This window comes from Bufo gargarizans, chromosome 6, assembly GCF_014858855.1.
Source record: "Bufo gargarizans isolate SCDJY-AF-19 chromosome 6, ASM1485885v1, whole genome shotgun sequence".
Classification (NCBI taxonomy): Eukaryota; Metazoa; Chordata; class Amphibia; order Anura; family Bufonidae; genus Bufo; species Bufo gargarizans.
The window spans coordinates 298,183,837-298,209,396 of record NC_058085.1 but is presented as its reverse complement, the minus strand read 5'-3'; the positions used below and the strand labels follow the sequence as shown (position 1 = coordinate 298,209,396).

The 25,560-nt window shown below is 40.9% G+C and overlaps 1 protein-coding gene across 2 annotated transcripts in view; it reads left to right on the top strand.

Moving 5' to 3' along the window:
- The window catches only part of BICC1 (BicC family RNA binding protein 1), a 216,053-nt gene that overhangs the window by 166,589 nt on the left and 23,904 nt on the right, over positions 1-25,560 (top strand). For both annotated transcript variants that reach the window (XM_044296755.1, XM_044296754.1), the window contains exons 4-9: positions 9,144-9,223; positions 13,433-13,591; positions 17,095-17,148; positions 20,207-20,401; positions 24,502-24,753; positions 24,943-25,074. In XM_044296755.1, the coding sequence (XP_044152690.1) occupies positions 9,144-9,223; positions 13,433-13,591; positions 17,095-17,148; positions 20,207-20,401; positions 24,502-24,753; positions 24,943-25,074 (872 nt within the window). The remainder of the gene's footprint in view (positions 1-9,143; positions 9,224-13,432; positions 13,592-17,094; positions 17,149-20,206; positions 20,402-24,501; positions 24,754-24,942; positions 25,075-25,560) is intronic.

Genomic DNA, 25,560 nt, shown 5'->3' with positions numbered 1-25,560 from the left:
TATCGAAATGGCGAGTAACTTGTTTAATGTGCCAAAGCTAAAAACTGAAGAGCAATTTGGATTGGTGCTGTTGGCCTAGACACTAAAAACCAAGATGACATGCTTAAACAAATCAAGAGGCCTTGAAGTATACTTGTTTACTTGACTCCATTAGTGCAAATTAAGCTATAGCCTGAACTGCAAAAGAACAGTGAAGGCTCCCGCATACCGCCATACGATGCCTCTATATAGATATGGGTATCCTTCCAAGTTTCTCTTGGAAGCATTGCTTCTAGAGACAAATATCTTTGTACGTATGGCACCAAATGTAGCCTGCATGGAAGAACATGGAGGCTGTGCAGCCCCTCACAAGGGATCTGTGCAGTGCTGCATGGATACCATATATACTGCTCTGGCATGAGCTGTAAAGTGAAAAAACAATGCACCCAGTCACAAGCTATGCCACTTAAATTAAAAGGTAAACCCATTTTACTTTAATAGACGTGGAATACTAAGAGTACGGCCACACGGTCAGGTTTCTGCATGCTGTTTTGGAAACCAAAATCGGGAGTGAATTCAAAAAAGGAGAGAAAGTATAAAGAACATCTTGTTGTCCTCCTCCTTTTTTTTTTTTTTTTTTTTTTTTTTTTTTTTCTTTCTTCACTCCTGGTTTTGGCTTCCAAAACTGCCTGCAGAAACCTGAACGTGTGCCTTAACCATAAACTAAAAATCCAGCTTTTACCTTCATTAAGTCAGCTATGACACTCAGGACCTGGGCAGTTGTTTTTGGTACCCAAGGAGCCTGTACAGGGAAACATGCAGACAGCTATTTCTTGTACACATTCCCATTATACTGCCTATGCCCAATGTGGAGTGCAAGAAGACTCCATGTTGGCACGAATTAGGTAGGCATAACTTTGGGATGGGGTATGCATCATTTTCTTAAAGATTTTGTAATAGTTTTTTAATAGCAACTTTATCATTTGGATTATGCCGTTTTCTTTGCTTTGCTAAACCTCTTCCAGAGTAAATTGGAATATCTAAGAGAACGGGCCGCTTCCAGCAACGTTATAGATTTGTGTATTCTAGCCAACAAAAGCTGTTCCTCCCCTTTATCTCTGCATGCGCATTCATGTTCCAGTTATTGAGGCAATGTATTTATCTGCCTATAATGACGCACTTTATTACTAATCATTGGATAGTGGCATTGGCCTCACTTTTGACTTGTTTCGTTATCTTTTATTTACATTTAACTGATATCTAGTTGGAGCTCCAGTACAGTGTTCCTACCCCCATGTCGAGAAGACAACAAATGCAGCATTGGAAATGGGCTTATGGGCAGAACTATATATTAAAAAATGTGAAGCGTACCTGAGTTTTCAAAAAAAGTTTGCATAATGGCTGTGCTTCTTTGTACAATCATAACAGTCAATTGTTGTTTTTTTGTTTGTTTTTTGCCATGTTATTCCCAACTTCTGCCTCACAGCTAGATGCATTTCACTCAGAAGCAGGGGACATCTGTGGAAGTCTGCCAGCACTGTATTGCTGTGACATCCTTTCCTTTTTACTTCCCGCTGTTTGTTTTAAGCTCCGGAGCTCACATGAACAAATGAGGGATAAATCGCACTCACAGACGGAAGACTCCTGTGATGTACAGAAGCGGTGTAGAAGCAGTTATTTTATCAGGCACATGACCTCAGCTAGCTTGACACCCCCCTTCCTCTCTGCCATCTTCTGAGTCTCTGTTACCAGGGATGGATCTTGTCTGGGGGCAGGCAGTGGATTGCAACAGGTACACGTGAGACCCCTAGAGGCCGTGACTTTACACCTTTTTTCTTTTTCTTTTTTAGGTGGACACAGACATATTTTTTTTAATGAAATTATTTAGAAATTTGCTAGTTACACCATTCTCTAGTAAATTGTGTGAAAGTACAGTGACTTTAATAAGAGAGAAAATGAAAACAACATTTGGACATCAAGGCTGAGTATAGAGTTAGCACTACAGTACGTGTAGAGTGCTGGTGTCCCTATGGTAAATGGGAGCCAAGACGTGCTATAAAACCTCTTAAGCTCACCAAAACTTCAACATAAACTTTTCCACTGAAAGTGTAATTGGCATTCTTTTTTTTATTTTTGTAATGTATAGGGGCAGTGATACTGACATTTCTTGTAATATACTTTGATTACTGAAATCGTACATTTCTATTAAAAAAATAGCTGTAAAGTGGCCCATTTTGAGCCTTAGCAACGCTCCTTTCTCTTCTGTTTACATAACAGTCAAGACCTGCTAAGGCTTCGTTCACATCACCGTTCAGCCTTTCCGTTCTCCTGCTCCGTTTAGGGACAGGAGAACGGAAAGGACGGATAAGCACATAACTGACGCCAAACTGAGTCAAACTGAGCCCTTAGGACCCCATAGACTATAATGGGGTCAGTTATGTTTCTGCTCAGAAGATTATTTTTAAGCGGAGACAAAAGTTGTGCATGCAGGACTTTTGTCTCTGCTTAAAAATCATCTTCTGAGCGGAAACATAACGGACCCCATTATAGTCTATGGGGTCCTAAGGGCTCTGTTTGACTCAGTTTGGCGTCAGTTATGTGCTTATCCGTCCTTTCCGTTCTCCTGACCCTAAACGGAGCAGGAGAACGGAAAGGCTAAACTGTGATGTGAACAAAGCCTAACACGGACTGTGTTATGTAAACAGAAGATAAAGGAGCGTTGCTAAGGCTCAAAATGGGCCACTTTAGAGCTATTGTTCTAATAGAAATGTACGATTTCAGTAATCAAAGTATATTACAAGAATTGTCAGTATCACTGCCCCTATACATTACAAAAATAAAAAAGAATGACAGTTACACTTTAAAAGGGTTCTGCATATATAATATAGATAGATAGATAGATAGGTATATAGATATATATATGGCAGATGGACAATGTTAGCCATCAGCTGATACATTTCTGGCTACCACAAGGGCAGGCCTCGCTGCATTCAACAGATAGGGCTCAGTGCATTGTTGCCTTGCAATGCTGGGGTCCTAGGTTCGGATCCGACCAAGGACAACATCTGCATGGAGTTTGTATGTTCCCCCTGTTTTTGCTTGGATTTCCTCCGGGTTTTCCCGTTTCCTCCCACACCCCAAAGATGATAGGGAACTTAGATTGTGAGCCCCATTGAGGACCGTTGGATGCTAATGTCTGTAAAGCGCCACGGAATATAGTAGCGCTATGTAAGTGCATAAAATTATAATAATACATTGAACTGTATAATAACATAATATATAGTAAGCATCTAAACTGTTTATAGTGGGGGCTACATACTTATTTTTATATATAACTCTGTGGCTGTGTGAATGGAGATGTTTTGGATATTTCAATAAAAATGAAAATGTTATCTTTACCATATTTTTAATTTCCTTTGTGAATTGCACTATTAATTTGGTACTGGAGTTGCAGTAGCCATTGTATTAGCCAGTAGTGCTATTATGCCAGGAGTTCCTTGCTTTAACTATTGCTTTTTAAGTCCTTTAATTAAATCCGTTTCTTTGCCAAACTTTGTCAGCCTTTAAGGAAAGTGCAAGCAAGTTAGAATGGATTATGGTCTTTAATATCTTGATTAAAATCCTGGCAAATTTCCCATCAGCATTAGTCAACCAAAGGTCATTAGTCCGTAGGTTAGTGGTCTGGACATTCCTTCTGTAAAGAAAGGCATTTTCCCTTTTTTAAGCAAAGTTAACTGTATTATCTTAATGATATCTTGTCTGTGTTCATTATTTTTAGAGTTTAAGACCTGTATCATCCACATTTTTACGCAGAAAAAATAGCCTTTGTGTTTAAAGGGAACCTGTCACCGGGATTTTGTGTATAGAGCTGAGGACATGGGTTGCTAGATGGCTGCTAGCACATCCGCAATACCCAGTCCCCATAGCTCTGTGTGTTTTTATTGTGTAAAAATAAAACAATTTGATAGATATGCAAATGAACCTGAGATGAGTCCTGTCCCTGAGATAAGAAGTACAGATGGTCCTTATGACCCAATTACGTCTCTTATGTGCTGTATATTTATTAAAACTTCACTTTTATTTATTTTTCTTAAAACACGCATCCAGACATTATAGACTTTTTTAAAAAAACTCAATGGTGCGCTGGCAGGTTGATTCATTTATTTATATTACCTTAACATCAGTGTGCTAAGGGTTAATGTGCATAGAACCCTTGGCTGTATACACGCTCCAGCTGGTAGCTACTATTCAGACTCTCCGTATATTATTTTATTTGCTCTGATTTAGAGCTATTTCTTATATTAATTGGTCTCCTTTGGATGCTGGAGATTATATGGTTAAGTCCTTAACTGCCACCCGGGCGTTATTGCCTATGGTTCGCTTGCACTCCTCACTATACTATGCATCTGGCTCTTATGGGAGCTCGCTGCCTGCCACCATTGAATTTAAAAAACATTTAACACACACGCACCCTGCGTCCCGACCTGTTTCGCTGGATAACCAGCGTCTTCAGGGGGGAAAAAAAGGGCACCTGCTTTTTTCCCCTGAAGACGCTGGTTATCCAGCGAAACAGGTCAGGACGCAGGGTGCGTGTGTGTTAAATGTTTTTTAGATTCAATGGTGGCAGGCAGCGAGCTCCCATAAGAGCCAGATGCATAGTATAGTGAGGAGTGCAAGCGAACGATAGGCAATGTTCACAAAATCACAAACATAGAAGAGGATTCTTTACGGTAAGAGCAGTGAGACTCTGGAACTCTCTGCCTGAGGAGGTGGTGATGGTGAGTACAATAAAGGAATTCAAGAGGGGCCCTGGATGTATTTCTGGAGTGTAATAATATTACAGGTTATAGCTACTAGAGAGGGGTCGTTGATCCAGGGAGTTATTCTGATGCCTGATTGGAGTCGGGAAGGAATTTTTAATTCCCCTAAAGTGGGGAAAATTGGCTTCTACCTCACAGGGTTTTTTTTTTTTTGCCTTCCTCTGGATCAACTTGCAGGATGACAGGCCGAACTGGATGGACAAATGTCTTTTTTCGGCCTTATGTACTATGTTACAAAAGTTACCAAAATTCGTCAAGTGAGTATGCTTTTATGGCCATGAAAGCTATCAGGATCTGTTTTTAAACAAATTCTGACTGTCCCATTAACCTACAGTAAGGTCTGTCGATTTCTGGTATATTTGACATAAGGAATAGTGCGGCTGACTAATGTCTTCCAAAAATGCCCTAAATCCTGATGGAAAACTGGGTATAATGCAAGAGTGTAGCTATGGCATGTGATTTATTTTTTATTTTTATGCTTTAGCTATTGATTTTCTTTATTTTTAAAACTTAAAATTTTTAAAGATGGCCATATTGGAGATGTACTGCCTTCCTTCCTGTGTTGTCTGTATAGTGTGTATGTGCGTTGATTACGGCAGCTACAATGAATGGGAGTCAGTTGACAGAGAAATTTCATAGATTATTCCTCCCTCCATAAAGTGATGAAGTACTTTCCCAGAGGTCAAAAAGTGACAGAGATGCACATAAAGCTTTTATCTGTGTATAGTACTACTATCATGCCCTATCTAGTACAATAGTGCTGTCATTAACTTAGCCACCTTTTGATAACGAGATGACTCTGCTTTACTTGTCTCTATCTGTACAGTAAAGCTTACAAGTACAATGCAGAAAACACAAAGGGTTAGCCTGTTGTGTTTGTTCTTGTGGCTTGTAATTAAAAAAAAAAAAAAAAAACGTGATTTTAAATTAAAAGGTTGGTTACTCTCTATTTTTGGCATATGTACTCCTTTTTTAATTTGCTAAACGTTTGCTTGATAACTGATGGAGCTGGCTTCCATATTGACACACAATGATAATATAAAGTTTGGGAACGTTTCCTTTGACAATTAAACAGATATTGGCTGGCTTCTCTCCAGCAGTCCAGAAGCCGATGTGTTATTTTTTGCTGCACCTGATACCTGACATTGAACTCTCTAAATCCAGTGTGTATGAAATGAAACATATGTGGCGAGTTTCTAAGTTCTTATAAATATTTTTTTGTGTTTGGACGTCAAAGTGATTTAACTTTATTCAAGGCTTTGATTCTCTTGCCGGCATGTGTGAAATGTCTATACATTCTTGTAAGCGTCGCCTGGCAAATGGGATCTAAGAACTTGAAAATCAAGTGGAAATAGCATGTCGCTTTGTACAGGTTCCCAATGCGTACTAGACTAAATTACTTCAAGTGGCCAGCTACGTAAAGAATACACAAAGGAATTTTAAAACCTGTGTTTTAAGCTCACATTATGAATAATTCATACTGTAAGATCTTGCCATTGAAAAATTCCGCTTCTGCTTTTCATTACCAGAACGTCTTGAGAAAGGAGGCTTCCTTCTGGCCTATTACTCTTGACGCCGTTTTACGGCTCAGCGCAGCGCAGTAGGAGTAGTTGGTATGCAGAACTAATTTATTTTATGCTTTTCGAGGCTTCTCGGAACCTTTTGCACATTAGCTGGCTCCAAAGTTGCCCCACCTTCATAAAGCAGAAGACAAGGCTCCCAACTCCTATTAAGTCGGCTGTTGGTATTACACCAAAAGTGGAACATTGTTAAATTAGCTCGTATATTAAGGGAAAATTACTTCTGGTTTGCAATATTTTTATTTTTTTTGTGTTAGTCATAGAAAGTGGTACCTTTTTGTAAAGCTTCATATAGCTCAATTTGGATAATCAATCATCAGTCGGGTGGACATCATGCTAGATCATTACATCTGGATACAAGAAATCTAATTTTCCAGAAAATGAAAGGCCATCTCCACCCAAAGCCTGGAAATCCAGGTCTCATTGCAGTTAACCAGATCCTACTGTCAGAGTCCATATGGCCGCCATCTGAAGTGCGGTTTGTGTTTTTAGTGCTGAAATGTACCGTAGTTAACACTTCTTTCTCTGACCAACTAAACTATGCTTGTGACTCCTTAAACTTGCAGAGCCACCACTTAGTGGGGGGGGGGAAGCTAGCTAAATAGTGACTAAAGTAATAGAACTGATGCACAGAAATTGGGACCTGGACTTGAGTATAACCTTTAGTGAAATAGGGGAGAAATGTTAAATGGATTTTCCCGGACCCCCCCCCCCCCCCCAGCAAAATGCTGAGAAAGTTTTTAAATAAAAAATAATAATACTCCCCTGCCATTGTGATGCTACCGGTTGTCTTGGTTTCTTTCACTGCCGCGTTGACATCACCGTCTACTCCACGTGATCGCTGCAGCCAATCATTGGCTTCGGTGGGCACTAGAGGAAGTTGGGTATGTCATCGCTGTATGCAATGTTGATATGACCACCAAGGCCAGTGATTGTCAGTATTGATTATGCAGAATAGTTGGTGACATCATTACTACAGCACCAAAAATCAAGACAACTGGAAGCGGCCCTGCTGGCAAATTGGATAATCAAGCAAATGAATATGCTTTGTTTATTTTCTAACATTCCCAGCGTTTGCAAAATAGTTTCAGGGTCCTGGAAAACTTTTAGCTGTAGTCAGTTTGGTAAAGTTAAGCCTTCAAAACAATTTGTCACCTTCCAGTTGTTATAAATGGAAGTGATCATCCCTGCTTCCTCTCACTAAGGCCCCTTTTAGACAAGCGAGTTCCACACTCCAGACTCGCAGCGCGAGCGTGCAGCAGCTCCCGTCCTGACCTCTCAGCACTGACTGAGTTTATGATGCTATGTTAGAGATCTGGAATATATTATATAGCACTGATATAAAGCGGTCAGTGTTTTCCAATACAATCCGGAACTGTAAGGTTTACATACAATCAATATTATGCTACGCGACCCCGTCAGTGCTGGGAAGTCAGGACGGGAGCTGCTGCATATTCACACTGCGAGTCCGGAGTGTGCAACTTGCTCGTCTGAAAGGGGCCTAAGGCCCAAACATAAGTTTGACAGTCACATGATGATAAAAAAAAATTTCCCTGATGGTTTAGTAATGTGTAGATTATCATCATCCTACTTTTACTGTAATAGAATTCCATTCTCTGTGCACTGATTTCCAGAGAGCTTGTGATAGACTTTATAAACTGCTCCAATAAATGAGACAGGCAGTGTGATTTAGACTACCTCAGACTCCCGGTAGGCACTGTAGCTACGCTGTAGTCATAGATCACAGCTCTGACCTAATGGAGCTGAGCAAAAAGTAGTCAAGCATTGAGGAAAACAAATAACTTATAGTGGCCTATTACAGCGACTAGTTACGTTAATCACTGCATTGCCTATTTAAATACGTTAACACAGGACAAGTGGTGAAGAAGTACCTGTACATGTCCAGCTTCTTCTCTAGCGTACGCGTTGCATTGTTATAGTCCCATGTAAGTATTCTGCATAGGCACTTTTAAGTCCACAGGGACTTTATGTACCACTGTATGATCCTGTATCGGTTGAATATCTCCATTTGTTCAGCATGTCATGATTTGCTGTCAATTTATTTTTTTACAGAATACAGATGGAAAAAGCCCTCTGTATTAAGGCTTACAGAGGTACAGTACGGCCCAATGAACCTCTGTGGCATCTCCCTTATGGTTCTATACAACATTACCATCTTTTTGTCATGATGGCGTATTGTATCATCTCAGTGAGATCATACACAAACACCAAAACTTGATGATTAGTCCTCACTCTGGCTATCAATCACTAAGGACACAGTCTTTATTACTATACCCTGTTTTCAATGTTCTGTTATTTATTTTTAATGATCCGCAATTAATTTTTGATACTTGGCCAAGACCATTTAAAATGTGACGTTACTTTAAATTACAAAAAATCCCTTTCTTCATGGCTCATTTCTAGCGTTTGTTATTTTTATGAACCTAGCGGAAAGAGTTTTGAATAATTTACCTTTTTTCATAACTGATGATTACTTTAATATAGTACATAGATCACAATATATAGTTATCATAACCCTGTAAATTTGGGTAGATTCTTTGTGGATAGTGTGCTTAAATGTGAGTGTTTTGTTTTTTGTTTTTTTTTCTCGTACGTACTGTTAATGTCTATTACTATTTCGTCTATTTTTTATTTTTACGTTTTTCCCTTTTATACAGTGCTTTGCTGTATGTCCTTTACATGACTTTTTTCCCCCTTTTCTAAGTGTATAGCTGTTGTTAATGTACTTATCATGTCTCCACAGACCCACATATAAAAGTATCTGGGAAAAAAGAAAATGTGAAGGAAGCCAAGGAAAGGATAATGTCTGTATTAGATACGAAGGTAAATTACATTAAAACAATTGGACTGCTGATGTGTTCTGTGATATCGTACTGCAGATTGAAGTTTATAAATTCTATATACCAGCACATAACTGGCTTGAATAGTGGAAGTTGTAAGGCTTGTAATCCAGCCAGTGGGAGAGATTTTTTTAAACTGTCTGAGGGGCCATTCACACCACTTTAAAGAGGCAAGTGAAACCCAAATGATTAGAAGCATCTCCAAAAATGTTTATTCTCTGGCCTGTTAGAATGGTGCATAATGTTAATTGTAGAAAAGGTAATATTTTTACTGTATTTATGAGTTATCCTCTCTTTTGGTTTTCACCTGTCTTCCTCTCATGTGGCCAACACTCGGACTCTCCAGCTGACCCGGCATCATTTATGTGGACAGGAAGTCAGTTTCCCTATTCACTCCTATGGGAGTCTCGATATCTGTCTGATCCGAAAAACAAATAGAGAAAGTGACTTCCTGTGCACACATAAGATCACGGGTCAGATGGAAAGTCAGTGTTTGTCACATGACACAGCTGAGGACCAGAAGGGAGTGGGTAACTCACAACTACAGTCACCGGTAAAATATAGGAATACACTGACTGTAGGGTCGGCCTTTAGCTTTATTCCCTAGTATTATTTAGTGCAGAGAGCGTTTATGTATTGCTAAGGTTGGGGCAGATCTTGACAACACTTTTAAAATTTGGAAGTAGCAGGCATGGAGAATATTGTGAGAATCATATAAATACATGTATAAAGGATACATATGAATTAACAGATTCTCGTTCAGTGTTATTCTCTACTGGTCCTTGAAAAAACTAAAAATGAAATTATCTGTTTGCATGCGACAATTGATAATGCAGTGACATTTTCATTGTAGTCAGATGGTACGGAAGGTGGACACTAAATTCTAGATGGGTGATTTAAAGTAGTTCTGTGGAGTCGTAATCAGCATGGTCTCCAGAAACCCTTCCTAGAATGTGACTAGGACAGGTTTTCGCCACTTCTACAGCTTCTTAGGAAGGATGATAGAGACAGGGATAGGGCCTCATTATACTGTGTTTTGGTGCTGCAGTCACTTCAGACTGATGAGAATTGCTGTCAGGCTGCTCAGCCTGACAGCATATCATGTATTATCACTCCAGTAGAAATTCATGATGCGATCCTCTGTCATGGCTGAGCAGCCTATCCGGAATCAGGAGCAGAATTGTATGCTTCGTCTTGATGGGCTGCTCAGCCTTGACAGAGTAACGCGTCATGACTAGAGTTCCTGCTCTACAATAAGTAGTATTGGAGCAATCATACATGAGATGTGCTGTAAAGCCGAGAAGTTTGGCAGCATAGCTCATCAGTATGAAGGGACTGAAGTGCCTGAGAGCAGTATGGTGAGGACGCATCCAAGTCCCCCCCCCCATATAAGAATCTGTGGAAGTGGAGCCAACACGTCAGTCACATTCTAGAACTGGTTGCTGGAGGTCATGTTGAAAACATTCCTAGGCAATCCTTTTAACTGTCAGACCATCAAGCAATTACATCCAGCGAATTGCATATCTCATCAGGGATCATTTTCAGCATACCTGTCGTTGGAGAGTGTCCTTTATCTGGGTACAACTGAAGCATAGTACAGTAGATACACCAATACCATTCTTGATAGGTTTTATACAACATACACAAGCTTAGTCTAAAATGAGTAGGCAGTGACACATTAGGTAAGACTTTGTTCACATTAAATATGATCCTGTCTTTGGAAGTATACATTAGCAGGATGTTCTTTGGTTTTCTTGCAACGAAAGGCTGGAACTTTTTAATATTTTTTTTTATTAGGCAACTTATGCTACTGCCTTCCTTCTTACTCACCATAGAATAGTGTCGTCTACTTTGTTAGAGCGATCGGGTGGGTGCATAAGATGATTGATGGTAATACCTTGCCTCCGTTTTTCTGTATACCTTCGTATTTCTTGGGGAAAGGTCTTTAATAGGTTGCTGGAATGCAGTTGAATTCATAGCATACAAGGAACATTACTTGAGCATTACTGCCTCAGCTAGCCATTATCTTCATGCATGGGAGTCTGCTTTGAGGGACGTCTGATAATATTTTTCTGGAAAAATTGGCTGGATTGTTGATTTGTTCTGTGTAACATTTTGCATCCAAGTATTCCAACTGCGTACTTTCGATAAATCTTCTGCTTTCGCCAAGTCTCCTCTTAAATGTAGTTCCAGGATCGTTACGTAAACATAAATGAATGAAGCAGCACTTACAATATTACAAATTATGGACCTACAATGCAATTATCTGGAGCTATTGCATTTTATCTATAGATGGGTGGTAGCTATAGATATTATTTGTATCCTTGATAGAGCTGCTCATGTTGAGGTCAGCAGGTTTGGTCCCCTGAAGGCAGCACTCCGTATGCACTCACATAGTGGGTATTAAAGTACAGTCTCTACCATCCCCCCCTGCTGCGACGCCCAGCGATTCGCTCTAATTTGCGAGGAAATCTGGCGTAAGTGTTGCGTGTACCTCCAACACCACCACATGGGAAAATAATTCATTAGTCCATTAAAATTAATCAATTTACATTAATCAGATGTAAAGCAGGACTGGTCCTTCAGAACAGGAGATGCTTCTTGTAACCTCTTTCCACTTTAGTCAAGGGAATGAGAATCCTGAACAGATGAGCCCCCTCTATTAACTCAGAATTGTACTCTTCTCCATCTTACACGCCCAAGGGATTTATATTACCCATATACAGTGGAGTTCTCACCATGGAGGCAGACCACTAAACTGCTGTAGGGTCTGTGGTGAGGAGGGGCCTAATGCTCCTCCTGTTTCCAAAATAAAACCGTGTCATTTTTCTGCAGCTGCCACTAGGAGGAGCTTGGTGCAAAGAGAGCTCCCCCTAGTGGTGGCTGCCGATAGCCTTGTAATGTAGGGATTTAATTAAAGGGAACCTGTCACCGGGATTTTGTGTATAGAGCTGAGGACATGGGTTGCTAGATGGCCGCTAGCACATCCGCAATACCCAGTCCCCATAGCTCTGTGTGCTTTTATTGTGTAAAAAAAACAATTTGATACATATGCAAATTAACCTGCGATGAGTCAGAGCTTGAAAATATGACTCTTCTCTGGTCACACAAGTAAGATATGACTCTTTGTAATGTTAATTTGCATAAAAGGCGGGAAGTACAAAAATGCATAATAAAAAATGTAAATGTTTAGGGTAACAATGAACATTTAGAAACGCTCAGTGGGGGTAGCATAGTAGAGGTGACAGGTTCCCTTTACAGCTGCATGGGAGAGATTTATTTTTGTATTTGTGCCAGTTGTCATCTGTGAATACATACATTTCCCACCGATCAGATACCAATGACCTATACTGAGGATAGGTTATCGGTTAAAACATCTCGGGAAACCCCTTTAACTATGTTACTGTAATAGACCACCTCAAATAATACTATAAACTACTTCTCTACCCTAATCCACCACTTATATTAGATGTTAGTCCCTGAACATTCTACTCCTCTAGTAGTAGTTGGTGCTACAGGAATGTTCACGACCGTGTGATTTATCCCTGTGCAGAGTGCAGACAGCGCACACCCTCGTAGGACTAGGTGGTGCTATTCACACCACTGTTTTTCAAGGGAGTCTTTCACGCCGATTGACCCTATTAACCTATTAACACACTTATGTCCACAGCATCCCCCCTATTAAAACTGTTCTTACCGTTAGTTCTCTGCTAGCATCATTCGTTACAAAAACACTTTTATTCCGTATGCAAATGAGGCTGTGAAGGTGCCCAGGGGCGGCCTTACAACGGCCGGTGCCCAGGCCCCTGGGTCATTTTCATACCAATTCACTCCCCCTCCTCCGCGTCTTTCAGCACAGACCCACAGGTCCTATCTTTGCTTGTGTGTCCTGGTGACCAGTGGAGAACCTGGTGACCAGTGGAGACAGTTGTCTCCAGCGGTTGCTTGGTCCATATCCTAGAATAACACATGGACTTTACTGCCGTACAGAAAATCATCCAGGTTTACGGCTGCACAGACTGTTTAATATGGATGTGAGTATAACAATTACCCTATTGTCATTCTGGAACTCTATTTAAGTTGCATTAAACCCTCTTCGCTTTAGACTACCTATGTGCCGGTGCAGATTACAAAACACAGGTAATGTTTTTGTATTTGATTCTATTGTGGTGTTTTTATGTCTTTTTAACAGAGTAACAGAGTTACTTTAAAAATGGACGTCTCCCATACTGAGCACTCTCATGTCATCGGTAAAGGGGGCAACAACATCAAGAAGGTAATGGAGGAAACTGGTTGCCACATACATTTCCCCGATTCAAATCGAAACAATCAAGCGGAGAAAAGTAACCAGGTACTTTTTTTTTCCCCCCTTTAATAAAACATATACTGTATCTCTTTCCTGGGCCAGCGGTATAATTCATGAAAGGCTTGTGATATACACATATAATTGACATTAAACCCCCTCTGTCTCTTTAACAGGTAGTGTCCTGTAGAGCCATGAATGTAATGATACTAACTTATCTGTTGCATCATTCTAGGGGAAAAAATGTACTTTTAATCTTTATGTGCCGTTAATGAGCGGTTAAGTGCACTGAAAGGCGGGGCTAAGCATCCTTGCTCCTCCTGCTTCCTCTGCCTGTCCTGATTGACAGCGCCAGGTTCCTGCATAGTCCTCTTGCCTGGGCCTTTGAATCTAGAAGAAGGGAGACTGGCAGGTGGAGCAAGGGTGCACAGAGTGGCTTGGGAATTTAACTGCTCATTTGCATATGTACGGTATTACATGTACTTTTTCTCCAGAATAAAGTAACAGATCTCTAATGAAAAGGTATCATTACATTCAACTGAGCTAGCCCTACTAGACTCTGTGTCTGGTATAATAGTGAAGATAGATGATAGATTCCCTTTAATCAGGGTAAGTGTTGCTGCAGGAAAGTTTACTGCAATTCAGGTCAATCTTTCCACAATTTTAATGCTATACAACACAGTCACACCGATGATACAGTCAATCTATATAATGTATTTATATCCATAATATTAATATATATAGATCACATTGTGCTAGAACTAAATGGGTGTCTACCAGGTTAACGTATTTAGTGCTGTATGCTTTCTCTAGATAAATCATGAGGTATGAACTGGTCAGACTGAAGTACGGTATTTTTCAGACTATAAGAGCCACCAGACTATAAGACATACCTAGGAGAAAGAGTAGGAAAATAAGAAAAAAATTTCATTAGACCTCAGAGCAGACCTCTATTCAGACCCCTCAGCGCCACGAGCCTCAGATAGGACACCTGTCTGCCTCAGATGATACATTAAAACAAAAATAAACTTACCTCGCTTGCGCCGGACAGCGTTGCCACTCACTCACCGCTCCCTGGTCGTCTTCCAGGCTGCGCTGCGCTGTGACCTGACGTCGCACAGCATCAGGTCATAGTGTGCGCCTACGTGCACTACATCTGATGCTGTACGCAGTCAGGACACAGTGCAGAGCGGGGCTTGGAAGAAGACCAGGGAGGGTGAGTAGAGCCAGCGCAGTGCTTCCCTCGCCTCCCGCATGCTGATGACCACTTCCGTAATGGAAGCATTCAGTAGTATTCGGACTATGAGACGTACTGTCATTTTCCCCTCACTTTTGGGGGGAAAAGTGCAGAATTTGAAACTCAGAAATAGCAAGGATATGTGTGGTTTTTAATAACCGAAAAGGGCCACTCTACCAGCCCATGAGTTGTGTGTTGTTCCAGCTCAGCCCCATTCACTTCTATGAAATCTAGCTACGATACCAGACACACCCCATGGACAGCTGTGGAACTCTTCCTGGACTGTACAACATTTTTACCTTGGGTAGTCTTCTGTAGTGTACTTCCAGTCTGTACTGACAGTTATATAACAATATAGGAAATCTCCTTTTAATAACTTTTTTTTTTGTTTAGTCCTCAGATTTTATTTTATTTTTTTCATAAAAATAAAAAAAATTATGGGGGGGAATTTATCTTGAGGGGAATAAATCGGTTTTGCTGGAGTCTCTGCTGATATACTTTATACCACATTTATCAAATGTCACGTGTTTTAAAAAGTTGCCTTGTCCTTAAACCTAACACTTGTCTTGTAAAGCTACTTCAGTTTTCCTACTCCACCCTCCTACTGGAGTGAGATTGCGACTTTAAAAAAAAAAAGTCTCAATGATAAATCTAACCACGACAAATTTTGTGACTTTTTGAAGCCAGAATTCTGGCGTGAAGGTATGATAAATAAGGGCCTTTGTCCTTAGATTTCCAAGACAAAAACAGAAAGTTGACCGGTTATCTTTAAGAATGTTTCGTAAATAGTTTAATTGTAAGTCTCTTGCAGCCACATTTCATGTTGCAGACAGATGAATTTCAGGAATGTTTTCCACAGTCGTGGTTACATTTTGCCCGTAGTCTTTTGGTTGTACTATAGTTTACCATGCTTCATACCCACAGACATTTGTAACATGTATGTGTAGCCACAGATTAATAGTTGTATTGCACAGCTCGACACACCATTTTTATTCAGACTGGGATTTTTTAACACTGTATTACATCAAACAGGATATTTCCCACTGATCGCAGACATAACATTTTTTTATTTTTTTTTGTTATATCGAAAATAATTTATGCCATGTGTGAGATGAGACTCTGAACAAGGTGTGGTCCCATTGTTTCTTTCTCATCACAGACTGCTCTTAGAAATAGAGGTTGTGTCCTCGCCACTGGAATAAATACACACCAGTGAGTCAGCAGTGACGTCATACGACCAGACAGAGCAGTTCCCAGGACATTAGATCTGATCAGATTTTTGTGCTTGCTGATTTGATGTTAAACATATTTGATAATCTGTGATGCAAAAGAATATTTTTCCTGGAAAAAGGGGTTATCCTAGTTCAGGGATCAGCAACCTTTGGCACTCCAGTTATGGTGAAATTATGACTCCCAGCATGAACACTTGCTTAGCAGTTTTCAGAACTCCCATAGAAGTGAATGGAGCATGCTGGGAAGTTGTAGTTTCACCACATCTGGAGTGCCGAAGGTTGCTGACCACTGTCCTAGTTTATTTTAATTTTTTTAATCTCATCTTGCCCCCCCCCCCCCCCGTGATGTGTATTAAAAGTATTTACTTATGATGATTAACATTACCCTACTGGGAGAGCGGTATGGACCCTGGTCTAATTAGGTTGCGGCAACTTCTTGTATCACATGTCATACATTGGGCATGTGATCATAGCCCAGTTTCAACCCACAATGTACGTGTGTTACTTACATTCCTAACCAATTTAGGACTCATTCATGATCCAGCAGATAACATAAATTGTAAATTGGGGTTATAACTGTATCTGTAACTTGTAGGATGCAATGAATACTATGTCTTTTATGGAGAGCACCCAAACGGTGTGATGAGTCTAATAGGCCAAGCAACACTCCTGAAATTCTGGGAAGAGGATATGCAAATGAGCTCTTAACAAGCTCTGCCTCTAATGCCACCAGACGTAAGGCAGCTATCCTCTCTAAGTCAATGTTCGACCTTTTAAACAGGCCTTGAGACACGACTTGGGTAATAATTAAGCCAGCATCTCACCTGCAGACAGTTTTGGGGTGATTGCCCCTCATCAGTGCAGAGCAGAGAATTCAAAGGAGAATTTCCTGGCCTAGAAGACTCCTCATGCTGTTAAGGCGCTCTCCATAAGGAGATATAGTATCCCCTGAATCCTGACCTAGGCCTCTCACCCGGTCAAGGCAGTACTCTCTGCTCTGCACTGATGAGGGGCAATCACCCCGAAACAGCTGTCTATATACATAATAAAATATTTTACCTGACCGTAATGTTTCATTGCAGGTATCAATTGCTGGGCAACCTGCTGGAGTGGAATCTGCAAGAGTAAGAATACGTGTAAGTTTTTTTTTTTTTTTTTCAGTTGATGTGCAAAAATAATTGTCACATTCCCTTACGACTAAAAGTTTTTTTTTGCCACAAATCACATTTATCATCTACTGTATCTAGGGGATAGGTGACACATACAGATAAGGTTATCAGCTATTCCCAATTACTGACTATTTATTGTGGAAAGGGGAAAGTGGTGGAAAGAAGACATAGGTATGTTTTTGCTTTTGTTCTGGCAGTAGTAAGCTTCCACCACAGGTTTCTGGCAGCGGCTTTCTCCTTTCTTGCCCTTTAAGACACATACATGCTCAGCCAAACTAAACTTGTATGGAGACCCACGAGTAGTAGGTGTTTAGCCAATAGCAAATGAAGGTGTATGGGTACCTTAAGGAGTACTGAGATGACTGACTGTGCTCACGTGAATGCGGTTGCATGCTGAACTTCCCCTCTTGGGCAGACCTGCAAAGAAGAGCATACCTGCCAGCTTCCCAGCACTAGCTTCCTGCTCCTCTGCACTCCCAGGATGTAAACGTCTGTTTTGGCTGCAGCAGGGACTTGCTCCCCTTGTGTCATGTGACCATTTGACACGACTGAAGAGGAGCAGGTCACTTCTGTGGCCAGTGATTGGCTGCAACAGCATCAATACGGAGCGCAGTAGAGCACCCGAGGCAGGGTAGTGAAGGAACAGGGAGCTCGTGCCAGGAAGCAGGTAAATGTTTCAAAAGGGGGAAGTTTGCAAAAAAACAAACAACAAAACAAAGGTGCATAACTCCTTTAAAGATACTCTAAAATATAGGGAACTTGCAGGTAACAGGAACTTTGTAATACCCAGTTACTCTTTGCTAAACTACATATTAGATCTCGGAGTATGTATTGCATATGGACAGGTTGTATCCCTCTTACCAGAGCTTCAGTCCCTAAGGTCAGCACTTCAGGACCTGATTGTAATGGGACTATATTAGGTCAAATCCGGACGTATATAAGTCAATGTGCAGTCCACAAAAGGTTAAGATCTGCATGCTTTTCCATAGCTTTTTCCTGGCATTTACAGTGATTATTAGATTTTCCTATAGTCGGATTTGTAGCATCCTGGTTTATTGCACTGATGCCCTATAACATCTGATTACAGAGGGGTTTTTGGCTGGTTGAATACCATTGTGCTGTTTTGGAAAAAAAGAAAAGAAACTCTTCTCAAATGGTTTGGCAGCTTAAGTGACATATTTCAGATTTCCTCCATTGCTTTGTGGTTTTCATCTCATCAGTGTTTGAGACGTTATATAGTCCAGACTAAACCACCTTTCTGCATGCCGTTATTCCATTCATCATTTATTACTGATCGCCTGATGACTGCTAAAATACACACACAGGCAGAAGTATTGAAAGATTATTTGCTTTAGATCTGGCATTTATGTCCCATCTAACATTCCTTGGACACGTCTTGTACACCGCACCACTCATTCACATAGTCATTAAGGAACAAGAAAAATAACTTTACGGCTTGCACTAGGCATGTTAGCAATACTCTGTTTTCAGATTTGTATATTTGCACTATTCTTCTTACTACCTATGTTACTTGATGTATACAGTATATAGCTTCATTGCTGTGCACAGAGACAGTAGCGGCCCTAAAATATATTTCATTACCGTTAATGGAAAAAACTGCGGCTCTGCTGGTTAATATCCTCTGGATCCAAAGTTCCCTTTAATCGTCCTATTAATAAAAGTGTCTTCTAATGGGACCTCTACAACTTTCAGTAGCAGGCAGCATCTTTTTGCACATTTTAGATACAAATAATACATTTCTATTAATATGGAATTCCTTAAATACTATACACTGAAAATGATGACTAAGAAGGTAAGTGTTCGATGAGGACCCCTGACAAAGTACCTGCCATGGGGGAATTTTAAATGGGATTAAACAGAAATACATATTTTTGGCTGATTCTTTGAATAGGCGGTCAATGTAAGATTTGTAATCGGACAAAGGCTGAGGTGCTTACTGTAAGTAATGGCCATCTATGGATATTCTTGGAATTCCTATTCAAGATTGGCCCCGTGGTTTGGAAAGCCTCGTTAATTTATTATTGTGCTTGTCCAGTATATTGATCAACAGGAATTTTATTTTTCTTGTGTGTACTACAAAAGTACTACAGTCCACTATCTGCAACCCCCCCCATGAACCTGAGAACGAGGGATCTCCTCTATGAACGGAGGGGTAGTGTGCATATCTGTCCACGGCTCCATTCATTTCTGTGGGGCTGACGTAGACAGAGATCTCTGTCCCATAGACGTGAATGGAGTGGTGGACCAACATGTGCACTACCACTCCGTTCAGACATATGTCTGCCCAAAAAATCTCCCATCTATTACTAGATCAGGGGTTCTGAGCCACCCATTTCTCTTGTATGACACCAATATGGCGACAGCTGAATGAAACCGGGTTTAAGCATGCGTCTTGCAGCTCCATTCAGATTGCAATAGACGTTCCTTCCATCAACCTCACAGACCGTAGCAAGACCCTACACAATCTAATACTAGTCTATCTCACGGGTAGGTGAGAAATTGTTCTCTTGAGTTTATCTTGCCTACATTTGCTGTACATTGAATGCAGTCTGTTGTCGTCTGCAAGGAAGTGGAAGGAAGTCCAGAAAAATGTCTGCCCCTGTGATCTTAAAGGGCATCTGTCAGCAGATTTGTACCTATGACACTGGTTGACCGGTTACATGTGCACTTGGCAGCTAAAGGCATCTGTTCATTTGTGCCTGCAATGCTAAGAAAAATGATGATTTAATCTATGCAATTGAGCTTCTAAGAGCAACAGGGGCGTTGTCATTACTCCTAGAGACTCTGCTCTCTCTGCAACTGCCCTTTAACTTGCATATTCTCAGTTGTGATGAAATTCAGAACTATTATATTACGTATTGGTGAATATAAGCTTGGCACCTTGGTTCTAGTGCACCTTCCTCTATGTTTTCTCAATACAGTGGGACCCTACCTCTAACAGGGTGGCTTCTACTGTAAGAACGTATTGTGTCTGTACTGTACTGAGGATTTTTCTCTCCCACAGGAGCTGCTACCATTGGTGCTGATGTTTGACTTGCCCATCGCGGGTATTCTGCAGCCAATTCCAGACCCAAACTCTCCCACAATCCAGCACATCTCCCAAACCTACAACATAACTGTTTCTTTCAAGCAGCGCTCCAGAGTGTACGGTGCTACTGTGATTGTAAGAGGGTCCCAGAATAACACCAGCGCTGTTAAGGTAACCCATTTGCTAGAAAGCTTTACCATAAATCCGGTCTCTTCATAAGCATCCAGGATGATTCTGCAATCACGCTTATGTTTTTCCAGCTGCGAAACAGCTCACCCTGAAAGAAGAATTTGCAAAAACCATAGGAGAGTTCATTTCAGTGTCATATAGCAATGCATGATCTTTTTCCAATGCTTAAACCCTACACATGGCATCAGAGCATTAATACAATGAATCTCCCTGCATTCAAAAGGCTTGAAATGCTCGGTCATGTTAACGTGCTGATTCCTTGGAACCTGCATCTAACTGACCTGTGTCCTCCTTGTTTGTACCTATGTAATTCTATTAGTCCTTGAATCTCAAATTGGGGTGAATAAGCGGTCTAATCTTACTGTTATTGGGGTGTTCACCTGCCTGTCACAGTAACGGTTTCACTACCAGAAAGCACTAGCTATGCATGTTGCTGCATTGCACAGTGATGTCCACCGAGATACTCTCCCTACAGGCTTAGATATTGCTGATTAAATGCTCTTTGTGACTAATTCAGAACAAGGCCATTTTGGGGGAAAAATTCGGCAAAGCATCCAAATTGAATTTGTTTAAACCTTTACTCATCTCTAGTTATCAGTATTGAATCAGCGGAGGTCGAACTCCTGGCACTCCAAAAATCAGCTGGCCATGCCTGGTTGCTGCAGTTCTGTTCCCTTTTAAGTGAGTTACCAGGCATAACCACTTTGTAGCTTTGTACTTCCGACTTCGGCGCTTGTGAAAATAGCTAAGTATAGGACATCAATAAGTAATTCCTGGGAAACCCCTGTAATAAGCCTTACTCACGTTGATTTCTTTGAATGCGTTCTATGTTATACTATGTATGATACTATTTCAAATAGATTTTTGTTGCTATATTTAATGACTTTTGTGTATTCTCCAGAGCAATATGTACTAATCCCCTAGGGGACAAAGGGGTAAAACTAATATCATATAAAATAGTGAAGCGCTAACCAGGATAAAACCTCTAAGACAATCAAACAATAGGCAGCCCAGGTGGGCCTGGACAAACAAACACTGAATGGTAACAGTGGCAGGTTGCATGTAAAAGGCATCAGAGCATTAATACAATGAATCTCCCTGCATTCAAAAGGCTTGAAATGCTCGGTCATGTTAACGTTCTCACCCATCAGAAGCTGTAGAAGAATATCCAAATCCTGGGTCACACCTGGACTAGGCTATTTGTACTTTTTCTGGTGGCCTTGGTCCCACTCTTCCCCTTTTTGAAGTTTTTTTTTTTTTATACAAGCTCCAACCACTGCCAAATTTTGCTGGTTTCTAACCCTTTCTCTAATGCAAACTTCATCTATTGCTTGCAACTATTTATGTACATCTCCCCTGATGAGTTCATGCTGAATGAAATGTGACACGTCGGGAGTTTACCTTTAATAGGGTGTACTAGGGATAACGCCTGGGATTAGGGAAAGGTATCCGGACGGGGATGCCCCTTGCGGGGCAAGTACATTGTGAAGATAGGTAGGGTAATTTAGCCCCCGCCCCTCATTTAGGGTGATTTAAGGACTCTCTGCTCCCTACTCCTATCTACGCCGAGGTCTACACGTTGGCATCATTTCTGAATGGTATCACAGCTCACCTCATGGAAGCCCGCATTATTGAAAGTGACTCCACTATCCACTTCTACAGCTTCTGATGGGTGAGAACGTTCCTTTTACATGCAACCTGCCACTGTTACCATTCAGTGTCTGTTTGTCCAGGCCCACCTGGGCTGTCTATTGTTTGATTGTCTTGGAGGTTTTATCCTGGTTAGCGCTTCACTATTTTATATTATTATCTAATAAATGCCAAGTTTTACCCCTTTGTCCCCCTTTAGGGGACCTGTACATATTGCCATTTCATTTTGTGAGTAATTGGTCAAGCTTGATACGCTTGGCCCTAGAGATTGTTGTTTATTCTCCAGAGCAGCATTCTCAATTCTGCTGGAAACGGTGGACCCTAACAACTTAGCTCCCGTATTGTAGCGATACAGTTTTTTCCTACATCAGATTGCCTGTGATAAAGACCATATTTCCCAGAATGCACATCTCCATAGCAGGTTTTATGCAGGCATTTTTTAGACGGTCTCCAGTCCACAGGAGTAACGGTATTATTTATGATGTGGGAACTTGTAGAGTACTGCTGACGAGACAAGTATCTGGCCTATGTGTATTAATATTTGTCTCATTTTGCCCGTATTACAGAGTGTTTCCAGTTTAGCCATGCACCTTGTATATATTTCAGATGCAGATGCATCTTCTACATCATGAAATTCCTTCACTCATTTTCCCTTCACTCATATTCGGCCTCCATTAGAAGTCCTGGGAGGTCTCCAGTGATTTTTCACATTGGATTATGTGCACTTTTTTCCAGCTAAGTTAGTAATTCAGACGCTCTGATGCCTTCGCTTCCAATAAATACATGCAGCAGTTATGTTCTTTGGACTATGTGAAAACATAGATACTATGTAAACTGTATAGTTTACAGAGGGCTTCAACCTGGTCTCAAGCAATGCAATTATCTAAAGATGTAACAGATGTTAAAGGGCTCCTTTGGCCTGTCAGATTGAATTGTGGGTTTGATTTTTGAACTTTGGTGTTTATACAGTGCATCTTATTTCTAAAAGCCCCAAAATGTAAACCATCGTAAACATTTCTGTATCGGGAAAGAAACTGTATGCGCACAAATATTTTTTGGGGGTATTGTTTTGGTGAATTTTAAAATTGGTTTATTGTTCTGGTTAAATCTGAGCAGTCAGTGCGGCAGTGTAAAGCTGTGAGGAAGAATAGCCTGAGTCCCTGAAACCATCATAAATAAGATGGCAGATAGCTTTCTTACCTTGTGAGATGTTAAAGAACCTTCAATAACAAAAGTGCTAGCTGTCACTTACCTGTAAGGTGCACCTCCAAATGATGCCCTCTTGGAGTCGTAGGATTGACAGATGGAACCACTTTGTGTCAGTGACCACGAAATCTAGTCTAACGGACTTAAAGGGGTTGTATCACCTGGAGCATTGTTGGCATATTGCTAGGATATGCCACCAATGTCTGATAGGTGCGGGTCCCACCTCTGGCATGCACAGCCACCGTCTGTTCTTTTGTAAGAGAACACCAAAAAATAGCTGAGTTTTGTGCTCCGCTGTTTTCGGTACACCCATAGAAATGAACGGAGGCCAGCCGTGTATGCATGGTGCGCTCTTGTTTCCTTTGGGAGTTTTGTTCTTGAGGGTCCCATAGGTGGGACCTGCACCTTTCTGACATTGGTGGCATGTCCTAGCGATACAGTAGGTCACCAATGCTCCAGATGAGACAACCCCAATAAAGCTGTCCTTGGATAGCTGTTGGCCAAATAGCTGTATGGTCAAAAGATATTCCTCCCAACTCCACCATATACAGTATATGCATGCTTGCCTGGGGGCGAGCATACTTGTATTTTCCATGGGAAGAGGACAATAAACATTGTCTGACATCTGCAGTCATAAAAAAGTGAGGACATCACTATACATGAGGTAGTCAGCCAGTCCTGACTTTCATCAGATGTGTATGGACACCTTAACTACTGTATACTGATTAATCCTATAGATACTGTATACTGATTGTAGATAAAATAATTGAAGTAAGGCTGCGGAAGAGGACAGGGCAAAATGACTTCCTACAAAAACAGAAACCGTTTTGGTAAAGGGGAGTCTTTTATGGTGATATTAGGCTCACCATAGAAAGCCATGAGAAAAAAATCCTTGCAAATATGAAGACATTTAAACCTTACCATGAAAGAGTCCATGCACACAGTTTTTTGACTGCTGAATTACCTGAGGAGGCAACAATTTATGATCTCGTCTGTGCCAAAACACATGTCCTTTCTTGGCATGACTGCAGCGATCGGCTACGACCACATGAACGGTAGCGCGGCCGTCCATTGATGTCTCCCTTAAACTGGTTTCCATGCCTCCATTAGGTAGCGAATGTCTGTCTTTTACCAAACATTTCCCGGAAATATTTTTTTCCTTGCATATTGGTGCCAAGGTATTTTATATGGTAGCTTGATGGCATTTGTGATGTTGTCTTTCATAGGAAGGCACTGCACTATTGCTGGAGCATCTTGCTGGTAGCCTTGCCAATGCTATACCTGTCAGCACACAGTTGGATATTGCTGCACAGCATCACCTCTTTATGATGGGCCGAAACGGTGGCAACATCAAACACATAATGCAACGAACTGGTGCTCAGATCCACTTTCCAGATCCAAATAATCCCCTGAAGAAGTCCACAGTCTACCTCCAAGGCACCATTGAGTCAGTCTGCCTGGCCAGACAATATCTCATGGTAAGTGTATCTGTAAGGATTTCCATTCCCCTGCCGAGGTGCGACCATTACCTATACACACAAACTTGATATCTCTGTGTGTGTGTGTGTGTGTGTGTGTGTACATGTTATATATATATGTATGTATGTATATATGTGTGTGTGTGTGTGTGTTATTAAAATGTTCTATTTTTTTTATTTCCTTCGCAGGGTTGTCTCCCACTAGTTCTGATGTTTGACATGAAAGAAGAGATTGAAGTGGAGCCACAGTATATTACTCAACTCATGGAGCAGTTAGATGTATTCATCAGCATAAAACCAAAGCCCAAGCAGCCAAGTAAAGTAAGTTTCATGTAATAAAATGATGACTTAAAGAAATTTTGCACCTGTTTTTAAATATATTTAGCTTCCATTTCCATTGCTGGTCTGGGATGGCTGCCATTTATTTAGTTTATCAGGGTATCGTTACTTGCAGATACTGAATACGTTCTTAGCCATCATCTTTTGCAGAAATGAAAATCCTGTCTGGTGATCATCCTTCATTTGAGAGTTGGCTGTGATTTCTAGTATTGGATTGTATAATCTGGCACTCAGAACTAGTGCTGGTAAATTTAAGGGAGCGTAGGGATATTATTAGGACATGAGAGATGTGCTTTAACTCCTAATAGTTGTAGTGGGGCATTAAAGGGGTTGTATGACTCCCCCAGCAGTTTGATTTATGGCCCCAAAATTGCTCAGCCTAAAATAAAATAAAGGCCACTTCTCCTGTGGACCTGGAAATGCAACATCCCATTTGTCATCTTCTGCACCGCTGCAGTCATTCACTGG